At 35.7% G+C, this 19,388-nt stretch overlaps 1 protein-coding gene across 7 annotated transcripts in view; it reads right to left on the bottom strand.

Moving 5' to 3' along the window:
• Window positions 1–4,432: 4,432 nt before the first annotated feature.
• Window positions 4,433–19,388, bottom strand: part of FOXN2 (forkhead box N2) — a 59,303-nt gene continuing 44,347 nt past the window's right edge. For all 7 annotated transcript variants that reach the window (XM_055540040.1, XM_055540038.1, XM_055540039.1 and 4 more), the window contains 3 exons: window positions 18,997–19,061; window positions 10,491–10,559; window positions 4,433–9,041 (listed from right to left, as the gene is read on the bottom strand). In XM_055540040.1, the coding sequence (XP_055396015.1) occupies window positions 8,518–9,041; window positions 10,491–10,559; window positions 18,997–19,061 (658 nt within the window). In that variant the 3' untranslated portion in view covers window positions 4,433–8,517. The remainder of the gene's footprint in view (window positions 9,042–10,490; window positions 10,560–18,996; window positions 19,062–19,388) is intronic.

Raw genomic sequence — 19,388 nt, 5'->3', positions numbered from 1 at the left:
TCAACTTTCAGCTCGGAAGCTGTTGAACTTAACTTCTCATTTGCTCCTTACTAACAAATTTTTATTAACTCCCTTACTCTGCTGTTCAAATAGGACAACTTATTTTTGGTTTGCAAAAAAGAAATTAGAATGTCAAGGAGCTTTTCTCTTGACACTGTATGTTTCTTAGCTCTCACTCCACCCACCCTGCCTGCCTGCCAGTCGGAGGTATATGGATCTATTTTCTGTCACTATAGATTCCATTGCTATTGCTCAGTCGTGAAGTCGTGTCTGACTCTTTGGCACTCCATGGACTGTAGCCAACCAGGCTTCTCTGTCCGTGGAGTTCTGCAGGAAAGAACACTGGAATGGGTTGCCATTTCTTTCTCCAGAGGATCTTCCTGGACCAGAGACTGAAGTCACATCTCCTGCGTTGGCAGGTGGATTCTTTACCACTGAGCCACCAAGGAAGCCAATTAGTTTTTTCTAAAGTTCCATGTAAATGGAATCACATAGTGTGTATTCTTTTGAGACTACTTTCATCTACACAGTTACTAGTATCAGCGGTTTGTTTCTTTTTATTTCTGGGTAGTGCTCTATTGCAGGAACTCATACTATATAAATATTTACCTATTGATGGACATTTGCATTGTTTCCCATTTTTGGAGCTATTTTGAACATGACTGCTATGCAAGCTTACTGCCATGAATATTTAAGAAAAAATCTTTTGTTTCTCTTGGGGGGAACACCTAAGAACAAAATTTCTGAGTGTTACAGGCTAAACTGTGCCCCTCTCCCAAATTCTTATCTTGAAGCACTAACCCCTAGTACCTCAGAATGACTGTATTTGGACATAGGGTCTTTACAAAGGGAATTAACCTAAAATAAGACCATTGGAGATGGGTCCTAACCCAATCTGACTGGTGTCCTTGTGAGATGAAATTTGGACAAAAAGGGAGAACCAGGGATTCAAGTGCAAGGAGGAAAGGCCACGTGGGGTACAGTGAGAAGGCAGCATCTGCAGACCAAGGAGAGGGGCCTCAGAAGGAACCACACCTTGCTCTTGGACTTCCTGCCTCCAGAATTGTAAGAAAATAAAATTTTGTTTCTAAGCCATCCACTCAGTGGCATTTTATTGTAGCAAATAGCCCTAGCCAACTAGTCCATGGGGCTATATAAGTATATGTTGAACTTTATGAGAAACTGCCAAACTGTTTTTCAAAGTGTTTGTGCCATTTTATACTCCTGCCAGCAACTACGAAGTTTATACTGGCTTTGTATTTTTAAATACACTTGGTGTTGTCAATCCTTCTAATTTTAGACCTTCTATTGGATGTGTAACAGTATCTCATTGGGGTTTTAGTATGCATTTCTCTTATAGCTAATGATGTTGAGCATGTTTCCATGGTCTTATTGGCTGTTCATATGTATCTTTGGTTAACAGTCTGTTCAAATCTTTACCCATTCTTTACTCTATGTCTCTTTAATATTGAGTTGTAGGAGCTTCTTATATATCCTGAATACAATCCTTTGTCAGATATGCTTGTTGTATCTTCTCCCAGTGTGTTGTTTGTCGTTCCATTTCCTTAATGGTGTCTTTTGGAGAGCAAATTTTCAATTTTGATGATCAGCCGACTTAGAGCAGAGCAGCAGAGTTTATAAACCTTCTGTCCTCTTGTGGTTTGTATGTTCTAAATCTTTGCTTGTTCTGAGAGGTCAAAAAAGTTCTCTGTTTTAAAAAAACACTTCTAAATTTTACAGTTAGCTTTAACATTTAGGTCAGTAATACTGATTTTAATGAATTTTCATGTATGGTGACAGATGAGTCGAGATTCACCATTTTCTACATGTATATCCAACTGTCCAGCACCATTTGTTAAAAAACAATTATCCTTAGTCCTTTCAGCACCTTTGTCAAAAATCAACTGCCCCCTGGATGGGAAGGGAGTCTGGGGGAGAATGGATATGTGTGTAAGTATGGCTGAGTCCCTCCACCGTTGACGTTGAACTATCACAGCATTGTTAATCGGCTTTCCTTGTTTCGCTCAGTCGTGTCCGACTCTCTGTGACCCCATGGACTGTAGCCCGCCATGCTCCCGTCCATGGGATTCTCCCGACAAGAATACTGGAATGGGTATACCCCAATACAAAATAAAACGTTTTTATAAAAAAACCAACTGCCTCTATATATGTGGATTTTGTTTCTGGACTATCCTGTTTCACTGAAATGTATTAAAGCATACTCTTTATTATCATACCTTTATAGTGAAATTTGAAATCAGGTAGTATAAGCCATTCAACTTTTTAAAATGCATTTGGCTATTCTAAGTTATTTACATTTCCATATATTTTTATAATCAGCTTTCCATTTGCCTCAAAAAAGCCTACTAGATTTTGATTGGTATTGAATTGAATGTATATTGAATGTATAGGTAAATTTGGAGAGAACTGACATCGTAACAATATTTAAGTCTTTGGATCCATAAAACACAGTGTATCTATCCACTTATTTAGATGTTCTTAGCTCTCTCAACTTGGCTTTATAGTTTTTATTGCACAGGTCTTGCACATTTCATTACATTTGCCCCTTCATTTCTTGCATACTAATGTAAATAGTTAAATAGTATTTTTAAAAACTTCATTTTCCAAAATTTTGTTGCTACTATATTGAAATACAATTGATTTTTATCAATCACTGGACCTAGTATCCTGAGGGCTTGCTCAATTATTAGTTCTAGTAGCCTTTTGCAGATTCTTTAGGAATTTTTACATATACAATCATGTTGTCTGTACAAAGCTGGCTTCATTTCTTCCTTTCCAAACACTATGCCCTTTATCCCACCTTCTTCTTCCTCCCCCTTATTTTTTCACCTTACCAAACTGGCAAAGAGGTCCAGTAAAATATAGTAGTAATGAGAGGGGACATGCTTGGCTTATGCATAATTAGAGGGGACAGGGTTAGCCTCTCACCGTTCAATATGATGTTAGCGGTAAATTTTTCACAGATGCCTTTCATCAGACCCAAGAATGTCAAGAACTGTTAAGGATGGGACTTCCATGGTGATCCAGGGGTTAAGAGTCCACCTGCCAATGCAGGGGACGTGGGTTCCATGCCTGGTCCGGGAAGATTCCAAATACTGCAGGGCAACTAAGCTCGTGTGCCACAGCTAGCGAGTCCGTAAGCTGCGACTACTGAACCTGCGGGACCTGTAGCCCGTGCTTCCACACAGAGAAGCCCGTGCACTGCAACTAGAGAGACCCCACTCGTTGCAACTAGAAAAAGCCCATGCACAGCAATCAAGACCCAGCACAACCAAAAATAAATAAATGGAAAAAAGAAGAATGGATTATTAGGAAAAAAACCACAACTGTGAAGGCTGTGAGCTTTTACAGTACTTTCATGCTAACAAGCTTGCTTGCCACAGTTTCATGGAAGCTGGCAGAAAACACGACTCCTGGGTCAGAGACAAAGGAATTTATTACTCACAGCAAGCAACATGAGCTTCACACTCAGGGTTTGGGTCTGTTTTCCCATGGGGATGTGCAGAGCGGCCCAGCTGAATGCTGCTTAGGAAACCCTAATATTTTATAAAGGCTGCAAGCAAATGTGTCTGACTTTGCCCCAGAGGGAGCCATTATCTTTATTATACTGGACTGCAAACAAACCTGTCCTCCATTCTGAAGGAAGACACTTTATTTTCCACAGTTATTTACCATACATATATTCTTGAAAATATAGTCTGCAAGAAAATATTGCAATGCCTCTGCTTGTAAGACATGCAAAAGTGTGACACACCCTACTTCACCCCCATTAGGATGATTTAGGATGACTATAATAAAGGGAGAGAGGGAGAAAGGAAGAAAAGAACAAGTGCTGGAAAGGACATGGAGAACTGGAGCATTTGCACACTGCTGTGGCAATGTGCAGCTGCTTTAGAAAACTTTATTGTGGTTCCACAAACACAAAAAACCCAAAACTGAACACAGAATTATCGTTATCATCTGGTAATTTTACTTCTAGGTGTCTACCCAAAAGAACTGAAAGTAGGGATTTAAACAGATACTTGTACACCAATGTTCACAGCCCCATTATGTACAAGACCCAAAGGACAGAAATAACCGAAATGTTTATCAATAGATGAATAGGTAAACAAAAGAAAAAAAGAAGAACAAACAAAACCCAAAGTCACTAGAAAAAAAGAAAGATCATAGCACAAATAAATGAAACAGAGACTAAAAAACAATAGAAAAGATCTAAAACTAAGATCTGGTTCTTTGGAAAAACAATACTTTCAAAAAATAGCCTTTAAAAACATTCTGAAATTAAAACTTTTATCCTTCATCTGTATGACTCCAGCTTTGTGACACTGGAGGGGAAAGTGTATGTGTGTAGGAGTATGAAACCACCTACATCTGTATTACCAACCCCCAAAAGACAGAGAAAGCACAAAAATGTTATAAAACAACATTTATTCTGTAATACTTTATCAGAGTGAATTGCATCTCTTTGGTAAAAATAAACTTTATAAACAATTTAATAATCAGAGATTAGATACAAAAACTAAATGTTTGTTAAGTTGTTTTTAATATGAGCAAAGACTGGCAACTAAGAAGTGGTTCACTTGGACTGGCCATCCACTGACTGGCAGTTATAACTCAGACTCAGGGTAACTTTTTATGCTACATTAGAAAAAAGGATAAGGACACAGTTTAATAACTCAAATTTCTTAAATCAGAAACCATTCTTACACTTTCACTTAAAAATAAATTATAGTTACTATGAATTGGCAATTACACATTTTTATACACTATTTAATGGCAACATAATACTTTAAGCACTTAATAAGAAATGTACAACAATTTTGACATTGGCACTGGCAGTCAGAAGCAAAAAAAATTGTGTGATTTAAGAAAAAATGGCAGGTATAACATCAAAATACTTTGTTTTTCAGAAAATAAATATTCTGACTACATCATTAACGTATTGAAGCAAACTCTGTTTAAATCAAAGCTTATATAACATTTCAAACCAAAAAAAACTATAATATATATATATGTAAACCAGAAAGCCTCAAAGTTTCTTAATTAATTAAATGCTATGGTCTTCACAAAAGGTTGTTAAGCTACTGTAGTATTTAAGACAATAGTCTTTACAGCTTTGGGAAGTATTCACAACCATTGCTTAAATTGCTGAGAAAGGCCTCCTGGTCTACCAAGACACACACACACACACACACACACACACACACACACTCTCTCTCTCTCTCACACTCCCCCCTTAACACTTTCTCTAGCTTTGAATTTGGGCTAACATATATTTAACTGACCACCTAGTATGACCCTTTACACACTGCCTCAGAGAATAGGAAAAGAAAAAAATATGTATATTCTAAACTTTACTATATACAAAGAAATCAAAGTTAAGAGAAGCCATGTTGGTTATAAGGAGGATAGGAAAGGCTCAAGGGTGGAAAAAAGGAGGTGATCCATCAATTCATTTTCCATGTAATATTTTCTTTCTCTGAATTTGAAAAGTAAAATAAAACATGAACTAATTGAGTTATATATTGCACAAATAAATTTCAAAAATATATATTCATGAAACACTGATTCTATTTGGGATGTGAAAGATGAAGATTAATTGTTAAAACTTCTACTAGGGATCTGTCATAAACTGAGATTGGCTGTAACAATTTATATTGATGCAAGGCAAATTATACGTTAGCTTAAGTCACAATTTTAAAAGACAGAACCCTTCCAGGATTTCCAAGTTGTTTTTTATTACAGTAAAATTTGCTAGTAATATATTCTTAGAAATACAATTTCCAGTCCATAGGACTAGAAATGACTTCCCTTAATTGGGTGGTTATTAGCCATGTTTTTATCTCAATACACCTGAGGAATGGGATTATGTCTATGGAAGTAATAAAGGGGGATGGTAATTAAAAAGGTTCTTCCCCTTAAAAATAACTGCCTTGGTAAATCAGCACATGGAAAGTGATACAGTGAATTCTATATAAGAATTCAATAAAGCATCCTGTAACTTATTCCTGTTAGCATTTAGTGTGAAAGTTCATTGACTTTGCTAGTGATGAATATAACTTTTAAATTTGTGCTAAGAGTACATGAAGAGGGAAAGAAAATCAAGTTTAAAAGTTATTGCTATTTATATTAAGACAAAAATAACTTTAAAGATCTTTATTTGAACTGAGAATGACTTTCTCCCTTCCTTATATCTTAGATCATTTTCCTTTACTTACAAAGACTAATGATCTAATGGACAAGAACCAGAGAGAACATTTGTAGTACAGAATTTCAGTTAACAAAGTGGAACCAGATCATTAAAACACTGTTAATAAGGTCAATCCAGAGGACCACAGTAAACAGCTTAAAAATATTTTGTTATTAAATGATTTTTATAGTCTGTGTACTATTTGTGTGTATGTGTGTGTGTCTGTGTGCCAGTCTCTCAGTCGTATTTGACTCTGCAACCCCATGGGCTGTAGCCCCAGGCTCTTCTGTCCATAGAATTATCCAGGCAAAAATAATGGAGTGGGTAGTCATTCCCTTCTCCAGAGGATTTTCCCAACCCAGGGAGTGAAGCTGGGCCTCCTGCATAGAAGGCAGATTCTTTACCACTGAGGCACCAGGGAAGCCCTGTGTACTATTTATACTGTGATAAAACAATTTAACAATTTTTGGTGTTATATTCACTGTGTATAGTAAAAGATGTTAACTTAGGTTAGCAATTTTATGCAGCAGATGTGATATATATGAAGAACAAAAAATTCAATACCTCATCCTGCATACTTATTATCAACAAATTGAAAGATTATTAATTTCAACAGCAGCAATTCTATCACTGTGGCTATCCAGGTTCAACTACAGTTAACATGGAAACAGGACAGATAAAGTTGTTATCCCTGGCTTAATGTCTTGACAACTGAAAAAGACATTTTCATTATGGTTCTCATTTGACAGTTATGCTCAAATAAACTCTACATGTTAAAATAAAAATGTCTTTTTTTAAAAATGCTTTATCATCATAGAAACAGCTGAAAGTAACAAACCAAAATCATAAGCTTATGTGTATATGTATGTATATGTATATATGAAATTATCAGAAAATAAAAACAAGGTCATTGTCTATGAAACAAGATGTAGCATGAGACTGAACTTTTAGAAAGCTGCTTTTGCCATTGTAAAAAATACATTATGAGTAAGTTTAACTTTATTAGTATCCTTTGTCCTTTTTGAATGATATAGTCAAGCTATACAAATGATATGAAAAAATGTGTATCATACAAGCAGATTTGTTCAAGTACTGAAAAAGGCCTTGGGCAATACACATTTGGAAGAGTAACAAAATCTTTTAGGATGGATTTAATGGCACATAATTACACTACCTCCTTAAAAGGATTTATAAAATTTTATACAAATTTTAAAATTCATGAAGGCATTTTATCTCTATAGTTTTGTTAAATCCTTTAACTTAATTGGGTGCACATACAATTTAATTCATACAAAGCTTGAATAGAAGTTTTTTCCTAAATGATCTACCTTTATTTATGATGACATAAATAACACATATGCAAATGTTTATATTAGATTACACTCCATTCATGTAATTTTCAGAATGCAGTACATTTAACAAGCCAATGAAAGATCCTCTTATTGCAAAAGTGTGCCTAAATGGGACTCCATGGCTATATCCTTTCATTGGATACTTTCTCCTCAGCAAAGACAGCTAGTGGCTAAAATCAAAATAATGGTTGCAGAGCACTTTGGCTCCAATAAATGGCTCTAATCAACACTATGGAATATCTGGGAAGTTAAAAAATTTGAAAAAAATAATATTGTAACAGGAACTGAAGTTCTTAGATGAAATTACATCACAAAATTGCCTTTTCTAAATCTTAGAACTTTTTGCTATCTCTTTGCCAATGTATGCAAAAGGAACTTTCTGGACATTTAGGATCTTTTCCAACTTACATTCAACTTTGTTCATGTGTCAACAAAAAATAATTAAAAACAAAAATTAAGACAAAATAAAATATTCAAATCTCATCCTACTGGATTACACGTGTGAAGAGAGGAGTATGGGAGAAAGAAAGTAGCAAAATTTCTAGCTGGATTGGCAACTATAGTTAATTACAGATAGGAAAAGAAAATGAAAAAAAAAGTTAAGAGTTGCCAGTTCTTACACTTGGACATATTAACAGAACAAAAGACTTCCCTACAAGTTTAAGACAGAGGCTCGGGACTTTTTTTTTTTTTAACATAAAATTTCCAATCTTGAAGACACTTATCACAAAAATTACGCATTTAGGATTTCACATCATATTGATGATTGGACATGATCCTAACAGCAACTATTTAATAAAAATTCAAAAAACAAAAATATTTTGAAATAAACAATTAGCACCCCTCCCCCACCCTAAAACAAAAGAAGTCCATTATGGCTTTGATATCCCTTGTAAAGAATTAAGTAGAAGAGTATTGCCGCATTTAAAAATAATTTCACACTAGTAAGTATTTCTATTTTTTCCTCTGCTTTTGATTCTGTGTCTTTGCAGTACTTATTAGAGAACCTAGACATGTACGAATACCAGCAAGGTGGAGCAGAGATCCAGCTGCCTCTTTGAGCTCCTCATCAATTTCTTGACATGCTTGTTTTCGCATCTTTTTGTCTGGCTGCCCCTTTTCAGTGGTATCTGCACAAGCCTGCGATGCATAGCCACTGTCTCCAAGTGGATCATCTTCATAATCAACGTCTGTGTCTTCTTCACTGAGAAATCCTTCACTGCCATCACTTCCTACATGGCTACTCTTTGGGATAAATTCATACACCTCATCCACAGAAGACAGAGAAGACACACTAGACCTGGACGCACAACGCTGTGCTGCCATGCTACTTGCACTGTAATTGTGGTCTTCTTTTGGATCAATGCTGGTGGCTAAAGAATCACTCTCATGTAATCGCATAGCACTGGAATGATTGAATGCATTGCTATAACTCCTCTTTTTTTGCATTGCTGTTTTAAGAGGCAGAGGCTTCTCACCTGTGGAAAATAAAGCTTCCATCAGTAAATCAAATGCATCTGACTGCAGAAACAGGCCATTTAAAACTATTATATCACTCCTGAATAAGTGCTTTAGACTGGTGGTGTTTCGTGGGTCTTTAAATTTTATGCAGACCATCATCCTGTAGGAATCAATCTAAAATATTTTTAAACCATTTAATGGTATGTCTTGACCTTCCCATGGAAAATACAATTATTTCAAGCTGCTTGTAGAAAATGCCTCAATATTAATGTGTCACTGGTTAGCTAACAATTTACTTGTTGATATTTAGGTTGTTGCCAGTTTTTAACTATTACAAGTAATACTGCAATGAAAATCCTCTACATGCTTTTTCTTACACATATGGAATTTTTCTAGGAGAGATAAAAAGAAATAGAATTACTAAGCAAAAAATATATACATTTTAAATTTTAGTTGGTGTTTCCAAATTGCCTTCCAAAATAGTTGTATTAATTTATATCCTACATTGTGTGACAACACCCAGTTCCTATACTTAACCTCTAATATTATCAATCGTTTTAATTTTTCATAATCTCATGACAAAAAGTTATTATCTCAATATTGTTTCATTTTGCATCTCCTTGATTTCTAGAGAAGCTGTATCTTTTCAAATGTGCGCTATCCATCTGTATATTTCCTCCTCCGAGGCCTAGCTATTCATATATTTTGTTGAACCATTTTCTTATTTCTTACCTACAGAATCTTTTTCTGTTGTGCACATATGTATACTCAACATTATTCCTTTGTCTGCTACATACAGTGAAGAAATACGTCATCCCAGTACTATGCTTGTGTTACTTTTCTTACAGGTATCTGCTGTCGTCAGAACTATAAATAAGAGTTTGATGTTTAATTAAATTTACACAAGCTTTTATGGATTTTGCACTTTGTATGTCAAAGATAGCTTTTCTCATTTCAAGGTTATAAGCATACTTTCTATGTTTTCTTATTCATAGCTTTGATTTTTACTTTTATTCATTTCTTAATAATATTTATTTTTATTTATTTATTTGGCTGCACCAGGTCTTAGCTGTAGAATGTGGGATCTTCAGCCTTTCATTGTGGCATGTGAGATCTTTTGTTGCAGCATATGGGATCTAGTTCCCTAACCAGGGATTGAACCTGGGTCCCCTGCATTGGGAGCAGAGTCTTGTCCACTGGACCACCAGGGACATCTCCATTTTCACTTTTAAATCTTTAAGCTTAATTTCTAAACATGATATTTATTTCTTCATTTCTTGGTCAATGTAACAAGAAGTATCATAGCATTAACCTCAATTTCACAACTGCTCACATAAATTAAAAGAAAATAAAACAGAAACTAAGTTATTCAGATGAAAACACAACCTAGTTAGAAAGAAGTAATTCTGCCTGTCCTAAATGACATTTGAAAGGTGCTCACAAAAAAGAAAAGCATGATTGCTTACATTCCAAAATTCCTTGTTCTATAGAAGTATTTAAAAGCATCATTGCAGTGGCAGCATCAATATCAGATTCTAAAAAAGGAAAAGAGTGATAATATTAATGTTCTTTATAAAAAAGAGGCTATTATAGTGTATGCATGTACCCAAAGGTAACCAACATTAAGGTTTTGGTGTATTTTCTACTTAAAAAAAATGTATAATGTATATAACATATGTAAATTATACACACACATATATATAGATATCATATATATACAAAGACACAAACACATACAAATAAATGTACAAAACAAGACTTATTATTTTGTATCTACTTTTGTTCATTTAAAATTATGAACAATACTGTATAAAGGAGAATTGAGAGGCACTAGAGATAATGAGAAGGCGATGGCACCCCACTCCAGTACTCTTTCCTGGGAAATCCCATGGACGGAGGAGCCTGGTAGGCTGCAGTACATGGGGTCGCCAAGAGTCGGACCCGACTGAGCGACATGAACGACTGAAGCGGACATGACTTTCACTTTTCACTTTCATGCATTGGAGAAGGAAATGGCAACCCATTCCAGTGTTCTGGCCTGGAGAATCCCAGGGATGGGGGAGCCTGGTGGGCTGCCGTCTCTGGGGTCGCACAGAGTCGGACACGACTGAAGCGACTTAGCAGCAGCAGCAGCAGCAGAGATAATGAAAGTCTTCCTCTTTAATTATTCACAATGAAAATAAGAACCTGACCTGCATTTCAATAAGGACTGCCCTTAAACAGATTAAATTAGCTAAGAACACACATAAATATTAGCACTGTCTTTAGTCATAATCACATGCAAGCCTATAAGTACTACAATTATGGATATTCCATAAGAAAAATGGATTTTAATAGGCTGGTAAAACCAGCAGGTTCTATTCCAGAGGTCGTTACACTCTCATATCTTCTTTTGCACTAGCAGTTCCTCTACATCCTGGCAATCTGTTAGCCTTTATAACTGTAATCGAATAAAAGTAAAATGGTACAATCTAAAATGTGAAGGAAAAGTTAGAAAATGTTTACAAATTTTAAAAGACAGGTTATAAAGGATAATTTATATAATAATTTATATATCCTTTAATTATAAAGGATAGGTTTAAAACAAAACTCAAAAACATTCCATTTCTGCCTCAAAGTTGGAAAATTTTTATTATCCCCAAATCTTACATTTTATTTATAATATCTAATTATAAAATTATCTTAGATAATAAAGCCATATGGATAGTGACTTGTTTCCTCCTCATCTTGACCACAAACTCTGTAAAGGCAGGAAATGTTATGACCTTAAAAAATAGGTTTAAGTAAATCAGAAGATTGTTGCTATGAGAAAGCACATATTCTTCTCCCTTGAATAAAGTGCAATCTCATTAATCAGAGTTTCTATATGAATTCTTTCCAATTAGACTGTCAGCTCCCTTAAGGTAAGAATCATGTCTTATTCTCTATATTCCATAATACCTGGAACAAACAGTAGTTCCCTGATAAATGAGTGAAGAATATATTGTATCTCTGCCACATCTCCTTTCTTTAGATTAAGCTGATTATCACCAAATTACTAAACCCTTGGCATGTTCTAAGTATTATTAAGTCATCTCACTCTCATAAGTTTATGATGTGGTACTATTAGTATTTTCATCTTAAAGATGAGAAAATGGACAAAGAGGGATCTCTAGGAACGATAGAGATGGGATTTAAACCTGTGCAGTCTACCTCCAGAATCCAGGCCTTCAATTTGTAATCTCATCATCCCTCAAAACTTACCAAGTATCTATAATTAGAGTAGGAAATTTTGCAGGAAATTATTGAGTATAACAGAAATTCTCTATTTTGTTACTCATTCAATAAATTGAGTGTCCTATCTCACACTCCAGGCTGAAAACAAAACAGGAAAATCCCTGACTCTCAGAACACAAAGAAATACAACTTCTGAGAGATAAACAATAGGGAGAAGAAAATTGGAGGGAAGGAAGACAGAGAATGTGGGGAAAGGTAGTTGCAACTTTAAATACAGAGGTTAGGGAAGGCCTCAAGGAAAGGTAATAGTTGAGCAAAAACCTCAGGAAGGTGAAAGAAAGGAAACCATGAAGATATTCAAAGAAAAAGCATTTCAGGCAGGAAAAAAAAAAAAATCAAGTTAAAAAGAACTTGAATCAATGATTCCCACATGCCACAGCCATAGACGCTAGTAAAACGAAGACCTCTCCAATTCCCATCTTTTAGAATGAGACTTGACTATAATAGAGTTCAGTATTCTAATATGTCTTAAAAGAAAAAAAGCTAGTAGAGCTCTAGCCCATATTGTATCTCTGTGTGAACTGGAAAAAAAGCAACTGGCCTCCAGGTGAATGCTTCTTAAACCAGGGCACACAGCTTGAGGACTGGGTGTGGTCCAGTCCTTCTGAAATCAGCTCATCATTGACTCAGCCGGGTGTCCTTTGTGCAGGACGCAACCTGCCTGGCATTATACTAACAGAGAGACTTCTGCTCCATGAAATGATTTTGTTTTCTTTTAATAAAAAACAAAAAATCTTTTTTTTTTTTTAAAAAGGGGGAATGGTGGTGAGGGAAAGAATCTAATACTGAAATGCATTATAACAAGTAAACAATTTCAGGAAATTTATTAATCTTGTAAATGAAGCCCCTACAATAGATTTTTAACTTTAAAAATTAGTATATCTTTATAGTGTGTATAGGGGCTTCTCTGGTGGCTCAGAAGGTTAAGAATCTTGCCCACAATGCAGGAGACTGGGTTTCAATCCCTGGGTTGGAAAGATCCCTTGGAGAAGGGAAAGGTAACCCACTCCATATTCTTGCCTGGAGAATTCCATGGACACAGGAGCCTGGAGGGTGATAGTCCATGGGGTCTCAAAGAGTCAGATACAATTGAGCAACTAATTCTTTCACTTTCTGTAACAGTAGAAATGACAGGAAAATTGTTCTTTGAATACAAATTCTTTTAGGAATTTGTTAAGCCAAATTAATTTGAATAGTCAACATGAAATTACTTCTTTGCAAAAGGATTTTATCTACATTTGACTTTGTTTGATTTAGAACATTCGCTAAATATGCTTCCCACAACATCTTCTCAATTACCTCAAAAAAAGTTTAACTTCAATGTTAAAATAAGCACCAGAGAAATGATCCCCTCTGGTAATCAAAAACACCTGATTATCTAACATGGTATTGGAAGTGTGAACCACTTCCAATACCATGAACCACCAGAGAAGTCTCCTATTCAACACTGTAAATCAACTATACTTCAATAAACACCACTACCACCTAGTTATCAATGATTTGTCCAAAGTACATTCTTGAACTTCTTGGAACAAAAGCAACAAACCTGTGTAGATTTTACAATTCTTATTTATAGTACCAAATCAGTTTTGGTATTAAAATTAAACTTAAGACTTACTTATTGCCACAGCTAAAAACACTTTATAATGTTTTTCTTATATTGTTTATAATGTTTATGTTTATAATGTTATAATGTTTATGTTTATGATTTTTTTTTATTAATAAGTATAGGGTTGGTTTGTTCAGGTTTTTCCATAACATCTTACTGAAAAATCCAAAAAAACTTTTTGGTCAACTCAATACCTTTTGCAATTTTAAAGATGGCTCTGTGTTCTCAATAAACATATTATTAGCTATATTATCTAACATATTCAGGATGAAAATTTCATTTTTTTATAAAGTCTTTTGTATATATTTTCTCTGACACTATTTAATCCAATAATTCACTTCCAGCTTAAAGTCATTTGTCATTAGAGCCATGAGAGCCATCCAAACAATGAGTTAAATAATAACAAAAATAACCTGTTAAAAGTCATATTAAACAGCATTAAATAGTTCCCTTTTTATCCTTCATAGTTCTGACTGCTGCTGCTGCTGCTTAGTCACTTCAGTCGTGTCCGACTCTGTGTGACCCCACAGACGGCAGCCCACCAGGACCCCCAGTCCCTGGGATTCTCCAGGCAAGAACACTGGAATGGGTTGCCATTTCCTTCTCCAATGCATGAAAGTGGAAAGTGAAAGTGAAGTTGCTCAGTCGGGTCCGACTCTTAGCGACCCCATGGACTGCAGCCCACCAGGCTCCTCCATCCATGGGATTTTCCAGGCAAGAGTACTGGAGTGGGGTGCCATTGCCTTCTCCGATAGTTCTGACTAGAGTTCAAAATATGCTACTGATTTAATAACTGGTTCAAACAAATCTCTGTCAAAACTGTTAACTTGTTCTTCCTAGTTTATATTTTCTTAGCCTTGATGCTAAGAAATTATTAACAATAATTGAGAGAAAATTAAAAAGACAGCAGTTTTAACTATGTGAAAGTAAGAGTTATAATAAGACAAGTTTCTATTACCTGATTCTCAGTCCATTTGCTTAAGGAACGATAAAAGAACCACAGTGGCAGAATTTAAATGATTATAAGCCAAGTATCAACTACAGCAGGATTTACTGTCTTTATCAAAACCAGTATACACAATTACAGAGCATCCAAACGAGGAAGCTGTTTCTCATGATTCTTAAAAGTAGGAGAGTGATTTCAATAAATTACCAGTACGTGAAGCTGTTTGAACTACCAGTTTACTTTCACTTTAATTAAGATACAAATTATGCAAATTTGTAAACTTAAATTTGAAATTAGATTTGCATTTAGTTCCTACCTTCATCATTAACTATCTGAATTTTATACTTGCTTGTAATACGCTACATATACTTTAGTGCTTAAGTATAAATACTAAAATTTACTAATTAGAATATGGTTCCATTTTTGTCTTCTTTGTTCACTGATGCATCCTTGGTGCCTAGAGCAGTGACTAGCACACAAGTGCACTCAATAAATATTTTTCAACACATGAATTTACTACAAACCCACACCAAATCAAAATATTGACCGATAAAGGTTTTGTTCTGCTATCTCAGTATGAGATTTCTCTGCCTCCTGCTGCCTGTTATAGAATACTGTAACATTGCTATTGGCCAGATGAGCAAAACAGAGGAGATTTTAAAAAGGATAATTCTATGAAGTGACAGATGAATTTTATATTCGACTCTTGGGCTCCAAAATCACTGTGGACAGTGACTGCAGCCATGAAATTAAAAGACGCTTGCTCCTTGGAAGAAAAGCTATGACCAACCTAGCAGCATATTAAAAAGCAGAGACATTATTTTGTCGACAAAGGTCCATATAGTCAAAGCTATGGTTTTTCCAGTAGTCATGTACCAGTGTAAGAGTTGGACCATAAAGAAGGCTGAGTGCTGAAGAACTGATGCTTTCAAAGTGTGGTGTTGGAGAAGACTCTTGAGAATCCCTTGGAATGCAAGGAGATCCAACCAGTCAATCCTAAAGGAAATCAGTCCTGAATTTTCATTGGAAGGACTGATGCTGAAGCTGAAGCTCCAATACTTTGGCCACCTGATGTGAAGAACTGACTCATTTGAAAAGACTCTGATGCTGGGAAATACTAAAGGCAGGAGGAGAAGAGGATGACAGAGGATGAGATGGTTGGATGGCATCACTGACTCAATGAACATGAGTTTGGGCAAACTCTGAGAGATGGAGAAGGACAGGGAAGCCTAGCATGCAGCAGTCCAGGGGGTCGCAGAGTCAGATATGGCTGAGCAACTGTACAACAACAACAAAGTTAGAGCCAACAGTGAAATTTCAGGGATATTTACAAAACACAAAACTGACAATGTCACCTTATTCTTTAAAGACCTTCAGTAGTTCCCCTAACTCCTCATATCTGGTAGGATTGCAGGCTCTGAAATCAGAGTTCCTGCTATACCATTTACTAGTTGTGTAACCTTAAGAAAGTTACTTAATCTCTCCAAAGTTCAATTTCCTTATTTGTAAAAGAGGGTAACAAAACCTCAAAGAGTTGTTGTAAGAATTAAATGAAATAATACAAGCAAAACACCATAGTCAGGAACTCAATGTAAACTAATGTTACAGTTACAGGAAGAAGTTCCAACTCATTATACTACAGAAGCTCTCCTTGATTTGGCTGCTGCTGCTGCTAAGTCACTTCCATCGTGTCCGACTCTGTGCAACCCCAAAGACAGCAGCCCACCAGGCTCCGTCGTCCTTGGGATTCTCCAGGCAAGAACAGTGGAGTGGGTTGCCATTTCCTTCTCCATTGATTTGGCTAATGCCTGCTTAAACTTTTTCATTTGCCTTGCCCATGCTAAACGATCACATCTACAGCTACAGGACCAAGGCTACTTACTTAGTCTTCTATGCTCTTAGGTTTCAGCCATGCTTACCAATCTGCAGTTCCTAGCAACTGTCCCAGACCAAACCTCTAACCAAGGTTAAGTATCTGTCCAACTTTTGAGGCCCAGAGCTCAGGCATCACACTTTCTTCTCAAAGAGGCCTTTCCCGACCTACCTCTAAGCTTAATTTGCCACCCACTTCCTTTTCTCCCAGTGTATTCTGTACAATTCTAATCAATTAAACAAGAATTAATTCTTCAATTAGACTGTATATTTCTGAGACTAGGGCCTGGGTCTCTTTCTGCATATCCCAAGGCACCCAGAATTCAGTGATTAGCACAATGGATGAATTCAACAAGTACTTGAATGTTTAATCAATTTATTGCTATATTTTTTCAAACTTTTCCCTAGAAAAAAGATACCAAGAGTTAAGAAAAAGCAAATTTCCTCAGAATCTATGTATATGTGCTAAATCAACCTGATTTAAATATAAAATTTCTCAGTTTTTGTGTGGTACAGTATTTCATTTTTCTCCTAAAACGTATGAGAGATGATGGATAATACATACAACTCATTAGATGAAAAAATACCTATGCTCTCCTTGTGCAAGCTGATCCCCAAAGGAAGAAGCAGAATTCGGATGGAATAGAACAAGAACAAGAAGAAATTCTAAATAAACCCCAGAATTCAAGACAGAAAATGTTCTCAAAATGTGCATATGAGCTAAAGCTTAAAAGACTAAGGGTCAGAATTTACTGAAGTAATAAAAAGAAAAAGGAAGTATCAGCAATACCAAAACATGAAGAGAGCACATTTACTCATGTAGGTAACAGGAAAATGGGTACTTGCCTTATGTTCAGTCACAATATTATCTGAAGCAGACTAATTCCGTTAACTTCTCTGCAGAATTCTCTTAAGCTTTTCACACTCTTTCCCTCCCTTATTTTTACAGACCATCATCATATGTTTCCTAGGCTTGGCTTAGTGTAGTTTTAAAGAGCCAAAATGTCTCTGATACACAGAAAGGCTTTTCATCTGATAATTTTTATTTTTATAGGTCAGAGTAACATCTGCAAGCTCCAAAGCAGCAATGTGAGGAACACTAACCTATAATATTAACTATGAGTAGAGGAAAAAACAACTAATTCAAAATTTTGATCTACTTTTTAAATGTCAACCAAGTTCAAAAGTTAGCTTTTGAAAGCTTATTGCTTTCTTCCTAAATTATAGTTCTTTAACCTAATCTTGGGAGAAGGCAATGGCACCCCACTCCAGCACTCTTGCCTGGAAAATCCCATGGACGGTGGAGCCTGGTGGGCTGCAGTCCATGGGGTCGCTAAGAGTCGGACACGACTGAGCGACTTCACTTTCACTTTTCACTTTCATGCATTGGAGGAGGAAATGGCAACCCACTCCAGTGTTCTTGCCTGGAGAATCCCAGGGACGGGGGAGCCTGGTGGGCTGCCATCTCTGGGGTCGCATAGAGTTGGACACGACTGACGCAACTTAGCAGTAGCAGCAGCAGTACACCTAATCTATAAAATAATTATGTAAAGCTATCCCTAACTCCAAGGCCGTAACAGAACGAGTGGCAGCCAGACTTGGCCACGGGCCATAGTTTGTCAGCTATTCTAGTCCGACAGACTTGAAAAGATGATTCAGTACTTATCGCATTACTAAGAAATATTTCCCTATTTTCAAGGAAAAGCATACAATAAAAGGAAATGAAAACAGGGATATGAAACAGTATACACAGGATAATCCAAGTACTTAGAGAAAGAGTGTGTTTGGGAGGTGGTGGGTGGTATGTGCATGCATGGGCATGCATACAAACATATCTATTCTCGTGTAAGGCATAAAAAGGACCAAAGCAATTATATTAAAAATGTTAACAGCAGAGGGGCAAAATAGATAGGGTAAGAGATTAAGAGATATAAACTACTATGTAAAAAATAACTAAGCTTCAAGAATATACTGTACAACACACGGAATACAGTCGATATTTTATAATTATAAATGGGGTATAACCTGAAAAACTGTGAATAACTATGTTGTACACCTGAAACATACAATATTGTACATCCAGTATAGCCCAATTAAAAAGTTAACAGCAGAATAAAGGGTAAGTTTTAGTTTCTTTTTTATAAATGTTTTTTATTTTCTAAACCTTCCATAATAAACAGGCAATATTTTTATAATTAAAAAATAATTAAATAAAAATTCTGATTTTAACCTGAGTTCTTATGATTTAAAATACTGATCTTTCACATACCTTTGAGAGTTCGCACCTGGTTTTGCTTGAGTACAGAGCTTAAGTAGTGAGGTGATAAAGAACCACTGAAAAAAGAGATAAGACAAGCATACTTATTAAAAAAAACTTTTTTTCACATTGTATAAAACTTAGTTACAAATACAACTAGTTTGTACAATAAAAAACAGTTTTTACCTTGTTTTCTTTGCTAATACTATTCAGTTTAGCAAGAGTCTGCCAAAGCAGAAAGAGCATAAGATCCAAGTTTAAATCACAACTATTTGGGCGTTCTTAGGCAAAATAATTAACCCTTTAGTTTCTTCATCTGTAAAACAGGAATAATTAAAACTCCCACATAGGGTTGTTGTGATAATTAAATAAGAACATTAAATTTAAAATGCCCAGAACAACAG

This window comes from Bubalus kerabau, chromosome 11 (assembly GCF_029407905.1).
Source record: "Bubalus kerabau isolate K-KA32 ecotype Philippines breed swamp buffalo chromosome 11, PCC_UOA_SB_1v2, whole genome shotgun sequence".
Lineage (NCBI taxonomy): Eukaryota > Metazoa > Chordata > Mammalia > Artiodactyla > Bovidae > Bubalus > Bubalus kerabau.
The sequence above is the reverse complement of the archived record's forward strand: the minus strand, read 5'-3'. Positions and strand labels throughout refer to the sequence as shown.